The 25228-nt window shown below is 41.7% G+C and overlaps 1 protein-coding gene across 3 annotated transcripts in view; it reads left to right on the forward strand.

Moving 5' to 3' along the window:
• The first annotated feature begins 1968 nt into the window (after positions 1-1968).
• The window catches only part of MTMR10 (myotubularin related protein 10), a 39617-nt gene continuing 16357 nt past the window's right edge, over positions 1969-25228 (forward strand). The window contains exons 1-5 of one of the 3 annotated variants that reach the window (XM_062626755.1): positions 1969-2037; positions 8266-8326; positions 20580-20716; positions 21855-21927; positions 23812-23954. In XM_062626755.1, coding sequence (XP_062482739.1) covers positions 1984-2037; positions 8266-8326; positions 20580-20716; positions 21855-21927; positions 23812-23954 — 468 coding nt within the window. In that variant the 5' untranslated portion in view covers positions 1969-1983. Of the gene's footprint in view, positions 2038-6579; positions 6912-8265; positions 8327-13259; positions 13336-20579; positions 20717-21854; positions 21928-23811; positions 23955-25228 lie in introns of those variants that run through there. The other 2 variants (XM_062626737.1, XM_062626747.1) reach the window with 2 other exon arrangements.

Consider the following 25228-nt stretch of genomic DNA (forward strand, 5'->3'; position numbering starts at 1 on the left):
AGAAGATAGATTTGGAGCATATTTGCATGTCTGCTTACACACTTTCTTGAATACTGACTGAAAGGATGCAAGCACAGAATTTGCATTTCTGAAGAGGCATGTTTAATACTGCCTTTCAGGAAGATGCATCCCTCCTACTGCTTACTATGTGGTGACTCCACAGCAGTGTCACTGGGAATTCCACTTACCATTATTTATTATGTGCTTGACCTATACTGGAGCAGGTCAAGCCTACAGAGTCTGTACTCTAAGGCTGTGTCTGCACAGAGGCATTGCACTGGGGTAATTCAAGTTTGTTCACTTTACAGTGTCTTTTGCAATACAGATATTTCCCGCTCCCTCAAGGGAAATGTTTTAAACATACATATTCCACCTAATTGTAATATTCAGTAGGCAGGTTTTTAACTATACCAGCTGATTGCATGAGTTACACTTTTTTTATGTTGCATTATTCTGGAACTAGCCTGACATTGCTCTTACAAGCCTTTGCTATTGCATAATCATTCTTTCCATTTTAGACATTGGCTTTTGATACTTGAGAACCAAGAAAGTACATTTTCCATATTATTAATGACTTAAAGTAGCCATTGAAACCTTCCAAGTATGGTTTCTCCATACTGCTTCTTTGGGTGCTTTCCGAGGTTCTGGGCTTGGCTATCATCTTTGGCAAAATGTCTATCTGTCCTTCTAAATAAAAAATTAAAATAACACAAATATCTGAAAGGCCTGCAGAAAACAGAATCATGAGCAAGGTGCATGACCAAGGATTATTTCATTAAACCTGCAATATCCACGAGACTGTTCCATTAGGGGAGTTGTGGGTCGTGAACCCACTGAAACAAAGCGAGTTTGCAGCTGAGCACTAGCTATGGAGGAGGTAAGTTTTCACGGTGTCAGCAGCACATGGACACATTGCTGGGGTCCCTTCTAGTAGTGCCATTGCCAGCACAGCACTTCTTTACCACTGTCCTTTCTAGTCACTTGTAGTTGAACTAATATTACACTTAAAAGCTTGTTATGAGCAAAAAGGAGACACATCTTGTATGTAAAATTCAGGAATTTATTGTTAGTGTAACATTTTAACAGTCTAACATATGAATTATTGTTAGTTTAGATCTAATTACAAGAGAGGAGAGACGAGAGGACACTACAGCTACACTGCTACAGGAAAAAAAAACAAATCCCAACAAGGTAAAATGAATCTATGCACACTTCCTACTATTTACCCCCTTTTTTTTAATGTTATGCTCACATTTGCACTGATACTCCGGGTCTAATGGTCAACGGCTGCAATGGGGGTAGTGAGGAAATTCTGCCAGCCATCAACATCCCAAATCCCTCACTAGGATGAGCATGATGTTGTTGTTTTCTTTTTCTTTATTTTTCTTTTCTTGGGGACATTTTTATGTTTGCTACCAACTTTCTATCTTGTTTTTCTTTATGGGCCTTCAAATCCTACAATTACACCTGAATTTCCTAGTCATTATAAAAACTGCTTTCACAGCTAAACAAAGGGACAGCTCAAGGCAGATTAAGGCAAGTTCAAACAAAGCAATCCTGACAAGCCTCAGCCCTGAGGTATCACAAAATCAGCATAAAGCCTGCTGCCTGTTACTGCTCTATTCTAGGCTACCTGACTACATTACCCCTACAGGTGTTTTCCTCTCACTACAGCCACATGCTCTGCTGTGTCACCTGAGCTGAGTATTTTAGCCTAATTGTGGATTTTGATCTCCCATTAGGATCCTGCATCAGACAGAAAGTCAAAACAGATTTAAGGACCTGGCTGATAATAGCCATTTAATGCCCATTTCAGCTGGTGGCAGGGTCTAGGGGGCTTATGTAGTTAAAAACCACTACACAGCAGGCTGACAAAGCATAAGCCTTGGGAGAAGTGAGACAAGAACTGCAGTTTTCCTTAAAACCCCAGTCTTATTTTGCTTTTTTCAACTTTTAGCCTTATCTGCAGAAACAAAGCGTGATATGGTAAAGTGGTGCTTTATGGTTGATGCCCTGTATCCTTACAATGGATGTAAGGTATGTCTTGATAATAGGCTTCAAATTATTCTTTGCAGTTGTTCAGCCAAAATATTAAGTGCCTGTACCCACCTTCCCCTTGGTGTTAATGGAAAAGGAGTTGTCTAATTTCCTCTGCCTGCTCTTCTTTTGTCTCTTCAACATTCAAATCCCTGTGAAGCCACAGTGTTTCATCCTGCATGATTGTAGATGCACGCATATCCCTTTTCTTGCACTAAGTGGACTGCTGTGCTCAGCAAGCTATTATCTGAGCAGGCCAATGGCCCTCAAAATGGTCATGAGAAAGTACTGGATTCTGGTTTAGGAGCACTGGTAGTCTAAAAGTCATTGTCAGAATACCTATGAAAATAGCCCAAGCTGAGGTGAAACACTGTACCAATGAATAGCTCCAAATAACTCTAAAGAAGTAATATCTACATATTGATTAACAAAAAAAGTACCTTTAGGCAACATCATTAAATTCCTACACAGCGAATATGACCTTCACTCCTTGAAAAGGAGGCTTTTTCTGACATACCGCAAAAAAACTAAAACCTTTGCATAGCTTTTGTAACTTCTTCAAATCTTTGGCCAAGACTATTGTAGTTGCTGTTTTATGTAAATAACCACATTTTAAATATTTCTGCTGTATTTTCATCAAGGACACTCAGGAAAGACATTTTTTTTTCCAACTACTTAATAAATATAAGGCATAATGTTTCTCTTCAATAAGAGGTAAACTGGCTTTCTCAGAAGTCCCACATTTCTGAGTGCAGTCTGAGGCAACTTGGGTGCGTGCGCAAACTATTGAGCGCACAAGCAGGGAGGTGTCCAGGTAAAGCTAAATGAACTGTAATGCCTTCAGTGAGAAACAACAGACTTTCATGGGTGAATCCCTGATTTGCAGACTTGCCACATACTTGATGTGCTCTGGGCACATAGCTGTGAAATCGGACATGAATGACTTTTGTGTGTTGGAGTTCAAACCATTAATTGAACTATTTTTCAGAAAGCTATGAAAACATATAGTTACCATAGAAATACGAGGCTGGAAGAGATCATCTACACTGAGGCACTTTTAGCTATGTTGATAGCATCAGTGACAGATGGTAGTCTAACCTGTTCTTGAACATGCCTAATGAAAGCTATTCTCTTATTTGCTGAGAGATCAAAAGGGATCATTATGAAAATGTGTTCTGATTTAACTCCAGTCCTCATGCCTTGCACAAGTCAGTCCTTCCCCAGCCACAGAGCTGTCTTCTGAGGTTATACCAGAACTCTTAGGAAGATACCTGATCTGACTGGCAGTCAGTATGGTAGGTTATGCGCCATGGCTCAGCAGATCATTATCTCCACTGTTACAATCTGCATTATGTGTAAAAAGAGGCCCCAGCATGTGTGGGGAGGTGATAGCAGCAGGAGAGCAGGCCAAGCAGGTTCTGGAGGGCCAGGCAGTGGACAGTGTAAGGATCCTGGTCAGTCTAGCACATGGGAGGTATCACTGAATAACTTGTCAACAACTTGTCAACTAATAAATGTCAAGGCAAGGAAAAAACTGCATTGAGTAAAAAGTTATATTTTTAAAATTAATGAGAATCAAAATAGACATCTGCAGTCTTTCCAATTCAGCTGCCTTCGTTGCAGGCTGTTCCCTTGTTGCTTCGTTCCCACTGTTCTTTCAAGACTTTTCATAGAACAAAGTCATTCTCAGAAACCTCTGCTTTAGCAGAACTGTTTGAAAACAGTGCACAAGTGAGGCGAGCCGGGGTGGCTGGAGATGGGCAGGAGGTTGGGTGCATTGCCAAAAAGGAGTCAGTGGATCCAAAGGATTTCCCTGCTCATCGTGCCGGCCCTACCACTCCCCACCCTTGGCCTCCTCTCCTGCCTGCTCTCTTCCCTTGTCTGCCCTGCCCTGCCCGCCTACCCTGCCCCACTTGCCTGCCCTGCCCTGCCTGTCTGTGCTGCTTGCTTGTATCCCACTGCAGGTTGTGACAGAATTCATTCGCTCCTCCAAAATATTTACGTCAATTCTGCATTCTCCTCCCACTGGCAGAAAACTCTTCCAGTGGCAACCTGTGGCCAGTTCCTTGTGATTTTATATTCACTGAGAGCTTAGTTTTGATAGTGTTCGTTCCCTTTCGGACAAGCACTGCAATTTATATGTGTCAGTGCAGTTCTTACTGGTAATTTGTGCTATCCTGTGCTCATTCCCTGAAGAGCGAAATTGGATTTACAGCCTCTACTCAGAAGGCTGTGTGCTGATGCAGAAACACTCCTGTATTCTGATCTAGTACAAGTAATTGACAGGTTTAATATCTCAGGCAAATTTGTTACCTGCAATTTCAAACCTAGCTGATCTGGGCAGTTTCTGCTTTCCTCGCCCCCTTGCCATCTCTTTCCCCTTTTCTGATTTTAATTTCCTTTCAGCAATGTCCTGAATATGAACAAAAAAAACTTTAATGATGAGGGCAAGTCCTGCACTATTTCTCACTTCTGAAACATTCATGGGATTTACCTTGTGAAAGGGCTGTCACCAGCAGGAGAGGTGCTGTGGCTTGCTCTCAACAGCACTGCTGGGCACTCAGCATTACACCACCAGCAGCTGCTGCAGCACAGTGCAGTCTAAAATGGGCATGGGCTGAGCCTAAGACAATGCCAGGCTGAATAATGCCACTTAGATAATGTTGTCTGCAGCATAAAATAAAAACCTTGTGTGTGGAAATACGGGATAAAGGGACAGGAACTGTCAGTCAACACCAAGTAAGACTGGACCCTTGTGCAAGGAGGTGCACTGGTTTTAAACAGACTACACAGTGGGGTTGTTATCTTCTCCACCTGCAAGTCCAAGAGTAGTGCACTGTTATGGAGGTGCTTGCTCATGTTCTCCCCTGGGCTGTAGAATAGCTTTAAACATATGGCCTCATACTTAAACCTAGGCAGGTGCCAGGGGGTTGTTTCACTCCTCACTGTTCAAATCTCCCTCCCTGCTGGCGTGAATGGGGCATCTCATCTGAGTTGGGGAATCCTGATTGTGCCCTAAAGTCTGTTCTTTCATTGAGCATTCACCCTCTGACTTCACAGGAAAATCCCAGGGGCCATAGTGCAATGTAATGTGCTTCCTATTAATGATAGTAAGCGAAGATCCTGACCCTGCAGATGATGCTGGGTGCTGCATGTTTCATTTTGTGCCTAAAAATGTGTCATTTTTCTGGACTTTTGTAGTTCTTTGGTATCTTTATGTCATGGTGATATTACAACACCACTGTGCTGTAGAAAGCCTTTACTGATGTTATCTTGCATGTAACCTGTTATGGAAAAATGATAGTATGCTGACCAAAACTGTGCTTTTTAATAAGCTGAGGCTGCAGCACCCAAATGCTAGCTGTTAGTTTGGCAGGTCCTGGCCTTCAACTCTTGCCCCTAAACCATGGGCCTTGCAGTGAACTGTGCTTGGCTCATAACTGGGACCATCACTGCTGTGCACCAGCCAGCACAGAAACCAGCAGCCCTTCTTACCATACTTGACCACCAGACTGGGCCACAAACTCTGGAGGGGCCTGGCTGGTTTTACCCATTTCTTTTGTGCAGCAGCCACCAGCAGGAGAACCAGACTCTCCCCCCTTTTGTTGGTCTCACAGGCAATGGACCCGTGTGGTCTCATTTTAGGGCTCTCAATTAAATCGCATTTCTTTCCAAACTGTTGTTTCTCACAGGTGTTCCCGCAGTGGAGGCCAGACCACATTCATTGTGGTCAGTACTCCCATCTGCAGTGTGGACCTTTAGGGTTGCCAAGGGCCACTAAACAGACATAAGCTGTTAGTCAGTTTCTTCCTCACTAAAGGAGAGAGAGCAGTGTTCGATTTTGGTAGTTTAGGTGGGTAGCTGCTTTATTTCCATGTTCTAGAGAAGCTCGAGGGAGTGAACCAGGAGTGTCTGGAAAGATGAAGGAAAAAGGGAATTAACTGGGATGTTGGATCTGCATCCACCTCCAGCAGGCGGTAGTTAGACAACCACAAGGGTGGCCATGCACAGCTGTAAGGTGACAGGCCTTGTGTAACAGGTGACAGCACCGCTCGGCAGCAGAAGCATGTTCATGCCGGAGCTGGTGCACGGCAGCCCCGGGTGCAGTGAAGACCTGCCGCAACAGACCCCGAGCGGGCTTTCACAGTCCGCCTGCGGCCCAGGACTGCAGACATCCCGCGCTGCAGTGCCCGTCCCGGTACCCCGGAGCGCCGCCGCTGTCGGTGTCCAGCCTGGGGGCCGGGCCCTGGCCCGCCCTTGGGGCGGCGGGGCCGAGCGAGGTCTCCGGTTCCCTGCCCCCGCGGTGGGTCCGCTCGGCAATAGCTGTGCTGGCGGTAACAGCCGCTAAAAGCGGACAAAGCGCGAGCTGCCGGCCCCACGGGCCCGCGGCCCCTGTGCTCTCTGCGCCGCCGCACGAGGCCGCTCCCCCTCAAACATGGCCGCCCCGGCAAACCCCGCCTCACTTCGCTGCCGGCCGGCGCTGCCGCCTCCCGGCCGCCACCGGCGGTAGAGAGGTGCTGGGCCGCGGGCGGGCGCGCTCGCGGGGAGGCGGAGGGAGCCGCGGGGGGCCCATGAGGGGCCGCGGCAGCCGCAGGCCGGGCCTGCCCAGGCGGCTGACTCCTCCCTGGGGGCAGGAGGGTGCGCTGGGGCCGCCTCCGCCGCCGCCCGCCGGGGCCGCCGCCGTGTGACTGGAAGCGCGCAGCCCCGAGCTGCCGCGGGGCGTCGGCACCCTGCCCCCGCGGGACGGGGCCTGCTGGGCCCGGCCCGGCCTGCCGCTCCCTCCCCGCCCGCCGGGGTCCCCGCCGGCAGCGACGATGTTTTCTCTCAAGCAGCCCAAACCCACCTTCAAGTCCTACCTTCTGCCGCTGCCTCAGGTAACAGCCTTTTCCTTCCATTACTGACCTGCTCGGCTCTCCCGGCCCTGGCCTTGACCCTGCGCGCTGTGCCTCCGCTGGGGCTTGCCCTCCAGCGCGGCGGCTGGGCCGGTTCGGGCCGGAGGGTGCGCCCAGCGCTGGGCCCGGACCTTCTCCGCGCTCGGCTCGGGGTCCCTGGCTGGTGGCGGCACGCCAGCCCCTGTAGCCTCGGGAACCCTCCGCCGCTCGGGGAGACAAAAGCCGGGCAGCGGGTGAAGTCGCACACAAACATTGGGTGAGCAAACGCTGGTGACAGGGCCAGGCTTCGCTCGAGGAGCAGAACTAAAAATGAGCTCTTGTGCTGGTTAAAACCAGCCAGCGTGAGATTATATCGGAAAGTTCCGAATAATGCCTCAGGTGCTCACGTTCCTTTGGGTGGGATCGGCGTTACCCGCGGTCGCGCTGTGCAATAGTTTGGGAAGAGAACAGGAGCGTGCCTGTTGCGCAGAGCTGAATTCTCACCAGCGGTGGTTTCACGTTTAAAACACCGCTGATCGCATGAGTACGAAGATCAAGTGTCTATAGCAGAATGCTCTATGTAGTGTGTATCCCATCAGGAGTATCTGATAGAGCTACCAGGGTTTCTTGGTGTGGTCCGTGTGTGCACTTAGAATGATTTTAATTGATGTATTTGAGACCAGGCAGAACCTTTTCTAAGCAGCGTGTTTGACATGTTGACTCACGGTTACTTTTTCAGTTTCTTGGTAAAAGTGAAATGTTGATGCAACATACTTCTGGATGTTCCTCGTCATGGGAAATAGCAGTATCACTCTCAATCTAGGAACCATAGGCATTAAGGTTATTCACTGCAGATTCCAGTCTTTCTATAGAAGTATTTTTATTTTTAAGGTTTGACATTAGATATAAGAAGGCATGTATGTGTTCTAGGCCTTGGGTTTGGGGAGATTTTTCCTGTGCCGGAAAGTCATGCATATGAAAAGTTGAGAGTTTTGTGCAAACTGGAGCATCTGCGTCAGTGTAGATCTTGTTGTAGGACCTGGGTCTCCCTGGAATGTCAGTCCAAATTGGTTTTCATTTGACCTGGGGGGGGGTGTGTGTGTGTGTGTGTGTTATAGCCTAGGTTACACAGTTAAACATTAGCAGTTACATACATTATTCTTCTGGTGAAAAGCTGAATGTACACAAAAAAATGTCAATACCTTCACAGAAAAATGTTGCTATGATTGGATCCTAGTTTTTTTAAGATCAGCTTTCTGAGTTAGAAGAACTTTCTTTGTTGCCCAAGCAGATCAGACTTGTGTCTGGATGTAAAGTTCTGATTCTGAAGTAAATCATCTTTTTCTTTTACTTTCAGGCTGAAGACCATATAGCATCAGAACCAAGGATTAAAAAACTGGAGCCAGTACTTCTGCCAGGTAGGCATAAATCAGGAATTTGACAGATACCTCAACAAGGGTATATTTAAGCCAATTGTTTATTGTAATAGAATTGGTAAAATGTAATTAAGTTTTCCCTGTCTTACTGTGATTATTGACTTTGGCGTATCTTAACCTTAGTGCAATCCTTCAGGAAATAAAATGTCCAAGTAGGAAAATCCAGTGATATTTGTGTCTGTAGAAGATTGTTTGAACCTGCCTGAAACACTAAATAAATAAATCGGCAGTTTTTCAGTGCTTTAGTATGTGCAGGATAATGTCTTGGTTTTGTTGTCAGTGTTTGCAATGAAGCCACTGTAAGTTTTATAGCATTTATTGATACCTTTTGGAAGGCTACTGATCAGATAGACAGACCTTTACCTGCGTGCAGAACCCACTGCTATATGTGGTAATCTTCCTTTATTTTAAAGGCAAATAGTCATAGAATTTCAAGTAGGTAGGTACGATTGACTTGTGTATTGGAAAACTTCTGGTGGTATTGGAAAATGCCACCTTTAGTCACTTACTCGTATTGAAGGTGCAACTGTTAAGTAATTTTGGAATTTTTAGGTGGCTTTAAGCCTATGCAGAATAACCTTTTCAGTGTGTGGATGAGAAAAACAATGTTTTTATTATTGATCATAATTACATATTTATTCAAATGTAAGATACTCATGTCTTCCATATTTTAAATAAGAAATAATCTTTGGTAAATGGCACTTTGATCAATGAGAATTTCTAAAAGCCTTCTTCAGATATAGCAGGAATAATCTACTGTGCTCAAGATTACTTTTGTTGCAAACTCTGCATCACAGTAATAAATTTGTTTTGACCTTTCTAGAGGTAATTTTGAGTTTTAAACAGTGGTATGCTGCATTTTTTTTTGTTAGCATTAAGATTGTATGTCAACAACAAGAATTTACACACGTACTAATGCTATCATGTGGACTAAGTTGATAAAACATGTTAACTTTCAAAGTGATCCACAGAATAAGTTGCTGTTAAAAATCATTTCTGTTACTGTTTCATGTGGGACTTTTGTTAATTAAGTAGGACTAATTGATACATGATATGGTCACGTGAGGTACCTTAAGCTTAAGAGGCTGAAATATTGTGGAAGAGGTTCAGCTGAAAGAGTAAATAACAACTGACTGACGCTCTGTGTGAGACAAAATAATACAGGTTTTGCTTGAGGCATAAATACCTTAAAATGCATTGCTGAGTTTGCTTGGTATTTGAAATACAGATATATCTTTAAGCTTGCAAAACTTGTACTTGCCACTTGGCATCTCATTGGTTATGTTGCAGTTGATACTCATCCAAGGTCTTTGACTCACAAGGAAGTGACTGCATGTTCGCTGAGACATTCCACAGAAAATGCAAGGCAGAATGGGATTGTTTTTCTCAGAGTGTAACATATCTTGCCTTTGCTGTGAGACGTGTGCATGAGCAGTTACAGAAAACAACTTCTGTGCAGTAACTTTTTGCAATGTGATTGGTGCTTTATTTGTGAAACTCCAAAGTACACTGAAAATGGTGCTGACTGGGTCTTTTTTTTTTCCTCAACTGGCTTATATTTATCCTGTGTTTGCATCATTTCCCTTTTCTGTGCTATCTTTGAAATTAGCATTTGGTGGCTTTTGAGATGTTTGTAGTAAGTTGCCTCAGGATGCATAGAAACCAAGTGAGAGAGTATGACTCAGCAGAGAATTCAAATTTCCACCTCCATATCATTCTAAGGTGTTATTTTGAACTGTTTCATAATAAAACTCACTGGTTTGTACAGTCACGGAGTAGGTCTGACAATCTCTTCATTTTTGTGAGCATCAGTCAGTATGAGGGTGGGGTGGAGTTTAGAAGTGACTTATTTTAAATTACTTAAATGCAGCTCTTCCTGTTTAAAGTTAAGCACTGGCCTAAAAACTTGTGTTTTTTTCTGCCATCAAATGGTGCAGCAGCAAAGTGTATAAACAAGTACACATTGTACTATTGGATAGACTGGCTTTGGATTTGTCATAACCCAAGTTTCTGGTCAAATTCCAACTCAATTATATTAAAGCTGACTTGTACTCCCTTGCAAGTACAGTTTGACTGTGGTATTTCTAACATTCTATCCTTAACAGTTGTATAAAATTGCCTTTGCTCTCAGGAGCAGAGTTAATCCTGAGTGGCTGAATGTTTATTATGCTGGTCTAATTGGTAGAGTTTTTAAGGAGTTCTTTTGGAATTGAATTATGTTAGTAGAAGCTTTAAAAACTGCAAATAGGTGTATTAGGCTTTTGATTCCTAAAACATAGTCACTTTGAGGGAGCGACTACTTTTTGACCCTAATACCATACTACGTAACTTGTATTTCTGTGCAGTGCAGGTTAGGAGAGGGAGTTCCAGACCTAGAAATAATGCCGGGTTACAAAATGGTAGGGGTTTATTTTGTGGGGCAATAGGCACAGGGGAGCATGGGGGGAATTTACATTGGAATTGACTTTTAATTTGTAGAGTTTGTTTTTAAAGTTTCCGCTGGTGCCCAGAGGAATGGAGATGCATCTCTTCACATTTTGGAACAAAAGCCTGTATTTTCATGGAGCTGTGTGCTCTGCGGACAGTGGTATGTTAGGAAAAGAGCAAACATCATTTTAAGGAAGTAAAAATCTTGGTTGTAAGTGGCAACACTGATAATGCTGTAGGGAAAACCAAATAATTTTCTAGAACTTGGTTTATTTTCATTCCAAAGCACATGGTGTGGTTTCAAGATGGACTTATAAAAATGTTTTCTTTTTCTTTCTGCAGTTCTGTTCTCCTAGAGTAGCTCTTCGATGAAGAGTTTTTGCAGTTAGTTGAAGAGCTGGCCTGAGGAACAGTTTCACTTATTTTAGCTTTGTTTCCATGCATAGCTTGTTCTATAAGCATGTCAAAGGGGAAATATAGAGAAACAGCGGGTAGGCTACCAGTCAGTCTGTTAAAGTGCCCTACCTGGCTAGTGGGAAGTCAGCTTGTGTGCTTGAGGGAGAATGAAGTTGTTAAACTTGAAGTTGTGTTTTGTTCTGGTAATCAGTTGTAGCTTGTGTCCACAATAATGTCTGTGGCATTTTTGAGACATCAACTTAAGCATTCCAAAAAAACTGTACAACAGAACTGGGGTGTAATGCAGTGTATGCTTTCATGATGTGATTGGCAATGCAGTGTGCAGGGAGGTGTGTGAGGAGCCAGTGCACTGCCTGTGCTGTAAGCAGTGCTGTGCCATAGTTTAGGAAGAGTCCCTCCCTGTTGCTCACCAGGATATTCTGCAGGAGATATGTAACTAATGGAACATCTGATGAAGTGTGAGAAAACGATTGTTCCTCCTGGATCGTAATACCCACTGGTAATTACTTTGAAGTGTTGCTCAGTATACTAATTTGCTAGTAGGTTGAGTTAGTAGTTGTTACCTGTAAGTCGCCACAAACCAGTTATAATTCTAGAGGTATTATTATAAAATTATAGAAGTAAACTGAATTAGAATAGCATTTTTTTTTTTATCTTTCAGACTGGCTCACATTAAGGCAAGTTAAAAATGTGTGCTGCTGTTGCGAAGCAGTTACTCATGGCCTCTTGTGTCTGCATTATGTTACATGGGCAGTTCATAGAAGTCAACTTCAGCACCACCATTGGTGTGCAGTCACACCCATGGTGAGTTTATAATGTACGGGTCATAAGTATTGTTGGACTGGGTCAGATGTCACCTCTTTGCTAGCATGTAGGAAGAGGAAAGAACAAGACAAGGAGTCCTCCCAGCTGCTTGTTCTGCCCCCCCCCACCCCAGCTTCCTTCAGCATGTGGTATGGGGACTTCCCTCTGAGAGTACTGTAATGGGGGGAGATCCAGGTGACGAGTTACAGAGCATCATAGAGACAATGCTGTCTTACTTAATTTCTCTTGCTGGATTTTTCTTACATGACTTTGGCTTTGTCCATGTCCATGTAAACGTCAATCGCCCACAGCTTCATCTAGTAATAAGTTCAGCAATCTGATTGTATGCTGTTACTGACTGCCTTTTTTTGTTCTGGACTTAACTACCGTCTAGTTTCTGTGGATAAATCCTAGTTCTTGTATGACACAGCAAACGAAACGTCACGCCATATTCACCCATTCCGTGTGATTTGTGATTTTTCAGACTTGTGTCATATGTCCACTCTGTTTTGCTTCCCTCTAGCTTAGTTGTCTTGGTCCTAAGAGGGAAGCTTTCTATTGCTTTAATCATCCTTTTGATTGCCTCTGGACCTTTTCCAGTTGTGCCGTATTCTTGCTGAGGTGAAATATTGTGTTTGAGACTTCTGCCATTGGATATATTGGGGGTTTATCTATTAATGACAGCTTGATTGAATTTACAGCCTGCTTTTGGGGGTTGGTTAAATTTTTTTCTTTTGTATATATGCGCCCTTAGATAGGCAAATGACCTGAATCGACCTGTGAGAGGTTTTAACACTGTACGCAGTCTTAGAGCAGTCATATAAGCCTGTCCTATAGCAGTGTCTGATTCTCTCGTGAGTTAGCTTCCAGCTCTTTTTCTACAGGTTTTTTTTCTCCACTGTCTGCAAGTCGTTCGTCCATGAAGTCATGTATTCCAGAGCAGCTGCCACGCGTGATAAGGGGAGGAAAGCACACTTTTTGACGAGGCACCCTTGTACATTAGGACTTCAGGTGTCTTCACCCCTGCCTGATTTGAACCCCTGTATTTCTTGGCATTTTATTTTGGTTTGTGGTATCCCCGAGCAGAACAGAGGTCATGGTGGTGTGAGTGCATGATGCCAGCACTGGGGTGGGTGTCTGTAAGAAACAGGGACCAAGTCCAGGAGTTAATGTGTAACCCCAGAGGCTTGTCAGGTCTGCCTTTCTTGTGTATTAGGAATCATTTTGGTTTAACACCTCAAAGGGGAAACTGGGATTGTTCTATTGCTTGGTACCAGTAGTAATGCTGTCACTGTCAGTGCCTTTTTCCATCTGTGTTTCTGGGAGGAATTGTCGATACCCAAGTAGGTATTGCTTGATCTGTTAAGAATGCTCATTTGTTGATAGTGAATAGGGATAGCCTGTCAGTTGTAATAGTAGAGTAGAACTTGGATAGAAGTTGGTTTTGGATTGTTTACAAAGCCTGTTCAGTTGCTGGGTCTCATTCCCCATGTTGTGGTGTGCCAGCCAAGGCGCTCTTACTGATTGCACAGTGGATTGAGACATCGTATTGCAGGGTATGGGTTTCTTCCCTGCGTCAAGTTTCCTACTTGAAATTGAAATGTTACTGTAAAGTTCCTTCTTCCCTGCGTCAAGTTTCCTACTTGAAATTGAAATGTTACTGTAAAAGCTTGTTTGTTTTTAAAGTTAGTTTGTGAGACTAGACAAGTAAGGGTGGGCAGATAAAAGATTCAGAGCAGCCCTGCGGAGAAGGACTTGGGGGTGTTGGTTGATGAGAAAATGAACATGAGCCAGCAGTGTGCGCTTGCAGCCCAGAAAGCCAACTGTATCCTGGGCTGCATCAAAAGGAGCCCCTCTGCTCTTGTGAGACCTCACCTGGAGTATTGTGTGCAGTTCTGGTGTCCTCAACATAAAAAGGACATGGAACTGTTGGAACAAGTCCAGAGAAGGGCCACGAGGATGATCAGGGGACTGGAGCACCTCCCGTATGAAGACAGGCTGAGAAAGTTGGGGCTGTTCAGCCTGGAGAAGAGGAGGCTGTGTGGAGACCTCATAGCAGCCTTCCAGTATCTGAAGGGGGTCTATAGGGATGCTGGAGAGGGACTCTTCATTAGAGACTGTAGTGATAGGACAAGGGGTAACGAGTTAAAACATAAACAGGGGAAGTTTAGATTGGGTATAAGAAGGAAATTCTTTCCTGTTATGGTGGTCAGGCACTGGAATGGGTTGCCCAGGGAGGTTGTGAATGCTCCATCCCTGGCAGTGTTCAAGGCCAGGTTGGACGAGGCCTTGGGTGATATGATTTAGCGTAAGGTGTCCCTGCCCACGGCAGGGGGGTTGGAACTAGATAATCTTAAGGTCCTTTCCAACCCTAACGATTCTATGATTCTATGATTCTGTGATTCTATGTGACTAACAAAGTCTTACACAAATGGCAGTACCAGCACAAGGTTGATGTGGGAGTGAATGATGGCCATGGTTTCCATTTTTTGGGGTAATACCAGGTGCTAGATTAAAGCAACTCCGTAAGCGTGGTCAGCTTTTTAATCTACTGCAGTACTTTGTTTTGGATGCAGTGGGTAATGAGAGCCTTGCTCATGATGGATGTTCTCTTCTTGCTGTGAGACCTACCAGTTGCTTGCTCCACGTTCTTGAGTCCTTCACTGTGTTTCTGGGTTGTGGGAGAAGTTTTTGCGGAGCATCCCTTCCTAGTTCAGAAAAGCTGTCATCTTTCTACGTGCCTCTTGGGGTCAATTTCTTTTGCAGGGTTCACAACGATTAGCCGTTACTGGACAAATACTGATTCTAATCTTGTTATTGTGCATGGGAAAATAATAGTTGTTCTACTGTTGTTTACTTCTTTGCTATTTTTTTTTCTTACTGAGCACTTCTAAAATGTAGCTAAGCTCTTGTCATGCTCTTTCTCTTTTTCTGTTTGTTGGCACACTAGAAAAACTGTACAGTATTGATATCTGAAAATTTAGTGACCATTTTTTTCGATCAGATTGGCAAAACAAGCTCTTTTGGTACTGTGCATTTAAAGCATCCCACTCTCCGAGCAGTGGTTAGAGTTGTTCTTTTTTGACAGATATGCCAGGTTCTCCTATTAAAAATTAATGCAAATGGAACGTGTCCAAATTGTTTTTCATTCCCCATTCAATTTCAAGGTATTAAGTTGTCCTTTTGGAACAATATTTTTACTTTGTTTTTAGTTTTGTCCTTTCTGCAGATGTACAGAAGACTGAATGTAGTCCTCCCTTTAACTAATTGTCAAAGTTTTGCAAAATAATTGAGGGGGAAAAACCGATGGGTGCAGCTTTTTTTGCCTTCACATACCTGAATACATTGTGCAGCACAAGGAGATCAGAAAAAAGATAAGAAAGTTAATTTATGAGCTTACAAATACTTTTAAGTTTGGAAGTGGCTGAGCACACTTGAACAGAAGATTCATTTAGAAGTGGGTTAGAGACGTTTACACCTAAATGCTTGGTGCATACTAATAAAGTCATACAATTTTGGTATTCTCTCTAGGAGAGAACAGCTAAGAAAAGGCAGCTAAATGGGTGAGGATGTTCTGGATTTCAGTTACTCATTAACAAAGGTTTTTTTTAAATTCTCACTCAGAAATTTACAGAACTTAGTTATTTGCCAGTCATTTTGGAGCAGTTTTAGACTTAGACCTTTCTAAATGCAGGTGAACTCACTAATGTACATTTTTAGATGGTTAAATGGCTACTTGAATTAATTTAGCTTTTCTGTTGTGAACTTTTTAGACTTTCACACAAGCTGTTTTTCTGTTGGATAATCACCATCAGCATTATAAGTGATTACCCAATGTTTTTCATTGAGTAATCGCTGTCAGCATTATAAATGAGGAGCAGGGGTTTAGTTTCCTAGAGTGTATTCAGGTGCTATTATTTTATGAATTTAGGTAGCAATTATGTGACTGCGTAAAGTATTTGGTACTCTGTTGTCTTTATTAGACCTTGAACAAACACTTAAACATATTCAGATTTTAATTTAGAACTTCAGTGCTCGTTCGAGAAAGTTTATACTAATAAATCTATTTGTTTGCTTTAGTACAGCATTGAGAAACTTCCCTTAGCAATATGTAGGGTACCTTCAAACTTCTTGAGCCTGTAGGGTTTGCATTATTCATTTATGGAGTCTGATTTCAGTCAGAAAATTGCCTCTTGCAAGTATCAGGTTCTTAATGTGCTGTATGTTAGCATTTTAACACACATTTAGTACGTGTGCATGTGTTCTCTCTGTGTGTACCAATATGCATGTGTATATAAACAGTACAGCATAAATGTCTTCTTGTAAACTGCCCAGTTACTTTATTTCATTTGTGCAGCATTGTTGTATTCAATTGGCATTGTTGGAAATGGTTCGGTTCAGGCTGGAAATGGAATCGACCTTCTTCCCTGAAAACTAAGGCATTAAGATAGACTCTTGTGCTGTCTCCCTCCTGTGCTCATAGGCAGCAAAACTGTGCAAGAAACTCTTCTGGCTGGAGGCATTTGGCAAATGCATCAGTGAGCAACTGAAAACCTGGAAATTACTTGAGCTTTCTGTGTTTCTTGAATTTTAAGCTAAGATAATACAGAATCTTAAAATAGCAAACATGAACTGTCTGTACAGGTGAAAAAGGGTTGTTTATTCATTTCCTACTGCTGCAGAGAATCCAGACCCTTGTCTCCAGAGAAGATGCAGAAATTTCCAGTTACAAGTTCTAATGCAGTGCTAATTCTAGCAATTCTTGCTTAGTTTTTCAGATCTGTCAAATTTACTTATTGTCTGATTGCCCTGTTATTGATAACAAATGGTTATAAAAGGGACACACAATACACACAAGAGCTAAGAAAACTTTCAAGATACTTTTTGTGATCTGCATGTGTGCAGGTTATCAGATCCAGCATTTGTAAGTTACAAATTATTACCTTCATAAGAGAAACAAATTAAACTTGATCCTGTAGGGCATGGCACCAAAACTTGCAAAGGAATTGTTCAGTAGCAAGCAAAATGGTGCAGAGCATCCTTTATTTTAGGATGCCACTGATTTGGGATTGCCTTTTCAGATGTTGCTGAAATCAGTTGCCCTATTGCCCAGACCAGACTCACTTGGTGTGTCTGCATGCCGGGGAGACAAAGCTGGTGCTGTTGCTCAGCAGCTGTGCTCCCTGTTGATCCCTTGCTCTGCCCATCACTGAATTCAGCATTTTCAGCTGTGCCACTGTTGTCGCCAGTTCCCCCATGTGCCTGCTCTGCCTTCTGAACTTCGTTTGGATTGTAGCAGGTTATGCTACATATTATGGTGCACTAGATACATGCCATGAATTCTCTTAATGCCCAAAATATGAGACAGTCAAATTGCATGTGTCTGGGGGAGATTTAGCAGAATTTTTCTGACTTTTACCAGTTTCTGAGGCTGTGTGTGAAGTGGAAGGTGTATTAGCTAGATAGATTCTTCAGTCTCTCGTGTTATTTTTATGATTCATGTTTTTTTTATGTAGAAATTTTTTTATTAAATGTTCGGCTTTGTATTTAAGGGTGGCAACCTTCAATTTTTCTTCTGGTTTCCTGTCAGAGTTTAAACAAGCTGCTCTTGTCTCCTGAGATCATTCTTTGACTGCTTACGTCACATGGAAGTGCTGACTGCTGTTCCATGTCTGGAACAGCTTGTGACTGTTTACTGGAAAAAAGCAGCAGCTACGCTGTAAAAATGTGCAATGTAATATCTCTGAATAGCTCTGTTGTTGACACTTGTATAGAAAAATCACCTACTCAACTACAAATGCAAGAAGGTTCATTGTGCAAGACCAACACATACTAGTCAGATTGTTTATCTACTCTCCTAAATGTGGAAGGTTTGAACCTTTTCATATTACTCATAGACATCCAAATGAGGTATAAAAGCCAGGTCAATAGGAAATTCCAAACCTGCATTAAAAAGAAAAAAAAAGTTCAGTTTATGCAAGCTTTTGAAAACTGCCTCTATTATATTTGCATTGCAAACTTTAACATGCTTCACTGTAAATGTTCGAACCTTGCTGCTGAAGTAGGCATGCGTGCACCCTGCCTTGACATACTGTAGCACTCAGATTCAAAACTGACACTTCTGTTAGGCCTGTAAACTTGAGTGCAAAGGAGAAGCTAGGCCAAAAAACCCGGAATGTATGTGCTGGATGAAATGAGAATACATGAAGCTACTCTAAAATAGGGTTAGTATTGACTTGTTGTAGTGCAGCCACACAAGTATGAGGAATGTAGGAGAGAAGTAAAATGACTGCCTTGTTTAAAGAGAGTGATGTAGCAGCATGTCTTAAGCTGTAGTAAGTTCAAACTGAAGAAGTTTGCATGCATCTCTTATTTCTCTGTCGTTCTGTAACATCACAGACATGAAATACTGAAATAGTTTGTGCTTATAGCAAGATTGTCTCCAGTGTGTTACTGAAAAATATTACACTTGCTGTCAGATCAGAGAATGGCATATGGGGAAAAAATATGCAAGTTACACTTCATTTAATGGTGTCTTTGGCTCTCCATATCTTTGTATTAGAAATGCAGGTCCTCAGAAAGGGAAGAATAAAAGCCATCTAAGTTTAGAACAACTGACTTTGGAGAGGGGAAGCTTCACAGGCAGAACGTGACTGAGAACTTGACATCGAATAGTTGAAGATTAACACCAATTGTAAGAAGGAATTACTTTAATACACAGTTTGGACTTTTGCAGTTGCTGAAGTCGACAGCTTAGTTAATAAAATGCTGGGCATTAAGAAGTTTCATGGTCTCCTAAAAGCATTGAAACGTTTTCATTACCGTGTTTACAGAAGTAGGGCTTGTCATTCTCATGTACCCTATCACAAGACATTGTTTTCAGTTGCTGTGGACTTGGCTGAATTTTAACAAGTTGAAGCTGTCAGAATCAGAATTTTTATTTTTTTTTGGTTTGGAAGCTTATTTAACCACAGTTTGGTAGTGTTTGGGAAAAAACTTTAAAGCTCCAGCACATCTGTCCATAGAGCATTTTCACACTTCTGGCATAGATCATGTATGTATATGATAACCATGGGTCAATGAAACTTCTCCTCTTACCTCTTCAAATGGTCCTAGAACACTCAGTTCTGGCAGCTCAAGGATAAAGATGAGTCTAAGACACTTGTGTTGCTGTTTATGACAACTGAACTAAAAGTAGGGACTGTGCTGCTGCTTTAGTGACTTCCAGGCTGATGCCTGATCATACTGGGGCAAGAGAGCTAGTAGGGCATCTTACCTAAGTAATTTAGCTTGAGCATGTGCAGAGACTGGGTCTTGAGGATCGCAAAAGGTGCGTTTCTGCTCCACTATTTGGAATGCTCAAAACAGTTCTTTGAATGTGTGGTTACGTGGGTGCAGTGATCACTACCTGAGGAAAATGCTGTCTCACAATGAGGAGACAGATGGGAGACTTTTTCAAAGCTGTGTCCATACTCACTGGGCATACAGGCAGCTGCTTACTGCTATTAGAGTCACCCAGAGAACCGTGTTCTTGCAGAGGGGACTCTGAGATAACATTTTGGGCAACTGAGTCTCAATATGCCCAGCAATTAGAAGCAAAGAAGGCATTAGCAATCTTTAGTCCTTAGTCTTTTTGAAAACAAAACCCTCCAGCTAGTGTAAAATTACACTTCTCTTGAACACACATCCGCTCCCAAACTATTTATGGTGGATAGCAGCAGAGGGAGGTGGCTGATGTGGTGACAGAAGCAAAAGCCCTACACAAGAGTGGCATAAATAACCAAGTTCATTTCCTGAAGTATGAACAAAATTACTACTTAGATTTCAGAAACCGGTGTTGTGGAACTAAAAAGTAATATGTAGTGATTTTCTTTCTCTTTTTAAATGGTCCTCAGTCTCATTTGCCTGTATGCTTTTTATAGCATAGTTTAGCCCAGACGAATGAGCATAATTTTGTTTCTTCATTTGGATCTTCTGTTTTATGAAAGGAAATGGCTGGTCTCCTTTAGATGGTCGCAGTAGAAACTTTACAATGGTGAGAACTGTTTAGTATGTTTGTGTTCTGGTTTTTCTTTTATGAACTCACCTTTAAAATCTACTTATAAATGTGAAATCAGATGTGGACTGATTATCCTGAATTCCTGAAGTTCATAAAAGTCTCAAAAGTACTTAGCAATAGCAGTTGATTTTGTTTTTTAAAGTGAATACTACCTGAAGTACACGAGGATATGCTTTTGTTTAAAGGACAGTGGTTTCCAAACACATCAATTTTCAATAGCGAAGAATTGCAGATTCTGTTCTTTGGCTCTAAGGAAAATGGCATGTGGGGGTTGTGATGGTGGGTGTTTTTTTGTGTTTTTTTTTTAACTTATTATTATTTTTGTTTTTAACTGCTGCACCATATTGTCTGCTTTGGGAATGGTAGTTTTCTTTTCCCACCCCCAGGTGGTGTTGGTTAAACTCCAGGTTTACCCAGAAGAGGTGTATAGCATGAAACAGATAAAGGGTTAAGGAGGTTTTTTGGTACTACAGGTTTAGAATTGCTGTGCCTACAAGATTTATATAGGCTTCTCTCTTTCTGTTTTAGGTGAAATTGTGGTAAATGAAGTAAATTTTGTGAGAAAATGCATTGCGACTGATACAAGTCAGTATGACCTGTGGGGCAAACTGGTTTGCACTAACTTCAAGATTTCCTTCATTACGGATGACCCAATGCCATTACAGGTTTGTTATTACTCATATTGCTACATCATGATAGCAAATGTGATGGATAAAATGGATTGAATTAGAACACAGTGAATCTGTCTCATATCTGATATAAATACGATGTCTTCTAAAAGAAAGCAGGGTAAAGGATGTGGTTTCACTGCCTTGTTCTGAAGGTGTTGCTATTCCATTCCTTCATTGAGGGTATCAGAACAGTGCAAGTTTGGTATGGAAGTACAGCCAGCTGGTTTTGCCTTCATTTATATTGAGGCTTCATCGGGAAGTGGTTTTACAAAAGGCAAAGCAGAAATTGCCTTCTTCAAGGAGGAACATGTTTTTATAGGGCAGATGTTCCTGTGACTAGACAAGCATCATATCAGCAAAGCATTTAATGAGTCCAAGTTCCATTGGCATTACTGACAGTGGACAAAATAACCATGAAATGAGTTTTCATTTTAGATGAAGCAACGAGAACAGGAGAGAAACAAACCAAGCCTTTGTCAAGGCAGAACACATTCCATTCAAACCCCCCTCAATCAGCTATGGAACAGCACAACATACAGTGCTGTTTGGATTTCCAAGTTGTGAGCTGTATGGTATTTTCAGTAGAGTTTTCACTTTCATTTGGGGCTTTTAAAAGAACCACTCCATTAACTAGGCATGTGTAAAGCTCTAAAAGTAGATAGGTACTTACTAAGTAATGCTTAGTAACTGTGACCAAATCTACTTAAAAAATTAACTTTTAACATGAAATAGTTGATAAACATGACTGAAAGCTGAATTACTGTTTGTTTGTTTATTTAAATTCCTTTGGTTACAGTAAGAGATTTTCTTATATTTTATATATATTTTTTACACTTCAGTTTGTATTGAATTTCTACCAGCAGTTTTTGAGGCTTTGCTAGCCTCAGTTCAGTGCAGGTCATGGGGTTATTTTGCATATCCCACTGGGGTTCCTGACCAGTTTGGTGTGCAATTCACCAGCACAAGAATGCTGTTTACACAACCTGTAACTGCCTGCAAATGGGCAAGGGTGGTACATGTCAGTAAAGTCTAGGCATGCCTGATTTTTATCATAATTTATTCAAAGTTGTGCTGTATATCTGGTTGTCAACTGAAGAACTGCAATTAATAGCTCTGAGTTCATATATTTCAGAAATTCCATTATAAAAACCTCCTCCTTGGTGAACATGATGTCCCACTAACATGCATCGAGCAGATTGTCACAGGTATGTCAAAAATAATTAAGTATAATGCAGGCTCCAAACTTAGTTCAAAGCTGTTAACTGCTTGTTAGGTTGTGCAGAATTGTTGATGCTTAAGGCTTTATGTCATTAATTTTCCCTGATTTGAAGAATTTGGTTTATCCAAAATTAGGATAGAAGCCTTAGATGAATAAAACTTGAGGTGCCGTGCAGGAGACATTTATTTGGGTTTTTATATTGGTTTTAAATTTAACTACAGTACTGAGTTAACAAGTGTTGTAGTGTAGGCACTTGTTATAGCTGTACAAAATTTTGTTAGCAACTTTTTAATATTCAAGAATCTGACTTAAGTACACTAGATTGCAAGAAGCACATCACTTACACAATTCACACATAGCTGGAATATCTGGCAACATAAGTGCTTGAGTTTTTAATCTTGCCTAGTTCTTAGCAAGCTAGTAGCTAGTGGTCCTCAAAAATAATACAGATCTGCAAATCACAGTAGACCTCTTAATCTGAAGAAATAACTTAAAAAATACTTATTTTGAAGAACCAGTTTTTGGTGGATACTTTAGGCTCACCTGTTTGTTAGAAAGAATATGTTAATATCGTAATTGAAGAGTTTCATGTAACTGATAATTTTTCAAGTCTTGATTATGGCATGGGCTGTTAACTACTTGGTTTTCCGACTAGATAACTTAATCCTTTACTGATAAGTTTTCAGTGGCCAAAGTTATCCAGTAATCTGTTCCCACCCTGGTAGCTGGTTTTAATCACTAGGAAAAGATTCATGTGTATCTGAGGAAGCACATTATGAAGAAACGCCTTTTTCTAAATGAAGAGATATTAATTATGTCCTCTCTCACATGATATGTGTTGTTCCTAAATGGGAAAGGACTACAGACAGCTTTTACTTTGAAACTCGAGGGCTGCCAGATTGGGAAAACATGCACGAAAGAGTAATCTACTCTTTGAGAGTAAACTCTCAAATAGCATGAGTACCTGCAGTTTCATAGAAGAATGGTGGAAGTTCTCTAGGAACCCTTTCTGTTTAGCTTTTCCAGGGAGAGTGCAGTGTTTCCTGCCACACACTTGAGATTATCCTTTGTTCCTCTGTTATGCAGGTTTACTCTAAATTTAGTGGAGCATAAGCTTTTACTAACAGGAATTAAGGAGAGGTTTTTACCCACACTGGAGAAGAGGCTGCTCAGTGGCTGTTATATTGAAGGTGAATTCTTGGAGGTGACCTAAAACGCTTGTCTTGAGTTCAGTGGAAGTAGTTCAGTTTAACCCAAGATACCTGCAACCAGGCAGCTATGTTAGTTAGTCACTCAAATAGGGCTATGTGCCCCAGTTCTTCGAGTTACCACATATAAAATCTGTGTGGCTTCTGTGATGCTTACGTTTTCTAACTTAACTTTCTCTGTTTGGAAAGGAGATACAGAGGCCAAGAGACACAGGCTGTCTATGCAGGTCTAGACCAGCTGGCAATTTGCTATACTTACATTCTTGAGTTTTGTGTAAGAAATAGGGAGTTAATCGCAGTTGTAACTCCATTTATACATGCAAGTAAAACAAAAAAATCCGCGTATGTGTCAATTACTGTGCATCAGAAGGGCACTGCAGCATACCCAATTAACTGGCTGAGAGCTCTTGGAAATACTGCATATTCCCTGTTTGTGAAGTTGTTGAAAGACAGAAGTAATGTGGGCATACAGGAAACAGTAATTCAGCCACTTGTTTGAAAGGAGGTTGATCAACAGGAGGATCTATAGATTTTTTCTACCTTAATATAAATATACTATTAAATGAAAAACTGCTGGTAACAGCATTATTGTATCTTTTTGAGCCAGTCTTGTGTTGTACGCTTACAAAACACAGCCCAATAACTTTGTGTTTTCTTTGCAGTGAATGACACTAAGAGGAAGCAGAAGGTCCTTGGTCCCAACCAGAAACTTAAATTTAATCCAACTGAATTAATAATTTATTGCAAAGACTTCCGAATTGTCAGATTTCGTTTTGATGAAGCAGGTCCTGAAAGCGCAAAAAAGGTATTGTGTCTTCTTATGAAATCTTGCCACATGCAATGACTAAAGGCAACAGCTGTGCTAATAACATTTTGGTTTGTTTTGATAGAGAAGTAGGAGGGAAGAATTGCAAATTAATCACATTCTGCTAGGAGAATATCTAGGTCTTGAGTCAAAACGATTAGGTATAAAGTGTAGTGTGATGTGTTAACGGTTTCTGTGCATGTAAGATAAACATTTCTTGTAGTATCTGTTATGCTTTTAAAAACTAATAATTTCTGAAACAAATCTTTTTAAAGACTACATTGCAGTTGTGCAACAGATGGGTACATGTTTATGGAAAATGTTTGAAGCATTATACATTTTTCTGAAAGTCGTAAGCTTAATGTACCCACAGGTGAACTGTACTATCTTATATATGCCCTTTTTTACTTCACAAGGCAAGTTCTCCAGAAGCTCTCCAATGACCAGTTTGTTTAATCTGCATAAAACTATGTGCTCTTTCTCAGCACTTTCTCAGAAAAGACTTACAGACCTCTGGACAAGTGGAATTTCTTCTGTCTGTACATTCCTAGAAATGTCATTCCTTCCCCAATTCTAACACTTGCTATTGTAAATCTCAATAAAATTGTACAGTATTATTTAACCTGGTAAGATCTAGGTAAGTTTGTGCTAACTGGAGATGGTTAGTCTGTATAACATTAGCTCACCAGCTTCCTGGTTGTTCTGGGTCAGTGCTGTTGGTTATTTGAGTAACAGCTCCTCTGATCCCCATGGCACCAGGAGGGGGCCAGGCACGACACAGCAGTCATTTTGTAAGGAATGACCCAGTCCGCTTACAGAGCTTAAGAATTCCCCTTCTCAGTAGGATAAAGTTTGAGCTTAACTCTATAAGTCCTAAGAACCATCTGCCCAGACATAAATCTGTTTGCAGTTATCATCTGAGTAACTATAACTGAAGCAGTTCATCACTACTTCACCTTTTACCCTCTGGTAGAGGTCCATGGGCTGAAGCCAGGTAATAAAGCAGACTGTTCTTTCCTTGCTGCTTTTCTAGGTTCCCTCCTGCCTGCTGCCTTTACTGTTTATAACCTTTCACATTTGGCAATCTTTCAGCAGTCAGTTCCCCTTTCACAGCTCCTCTGAAATCTCCCTGGAGCAGCCTGTCTACTGCAATATCTTTATAGCAACTGTTTCTAATCGGCTGTCACAGCTAAGAAGAGTGATTAGCCTGGAGGAGGAAAGCATAAACTCAGCATCTCATTAACACTTTGTGCTGCATTTACTTAGGCAAGAGC

Source organism: Pezoporus occidentalis, unplaced genomic scaffold (genome assembly GCF_034315485.1).
Source record: "Pezoporus occidentalis ecotype Australia unplaced genomic scaffold, CSIRO_AGI_Poc_V1 ctg11, whole genome shotgun sequence".
In the NCBI taxonomy this organism is placed as follows: domain Eukaryota; kingdom Metazoa; phylum Chordata; class Aves; order Psittaciformes; family Psittacidae; genus Pezoporus; species Pezoporus occidentalis.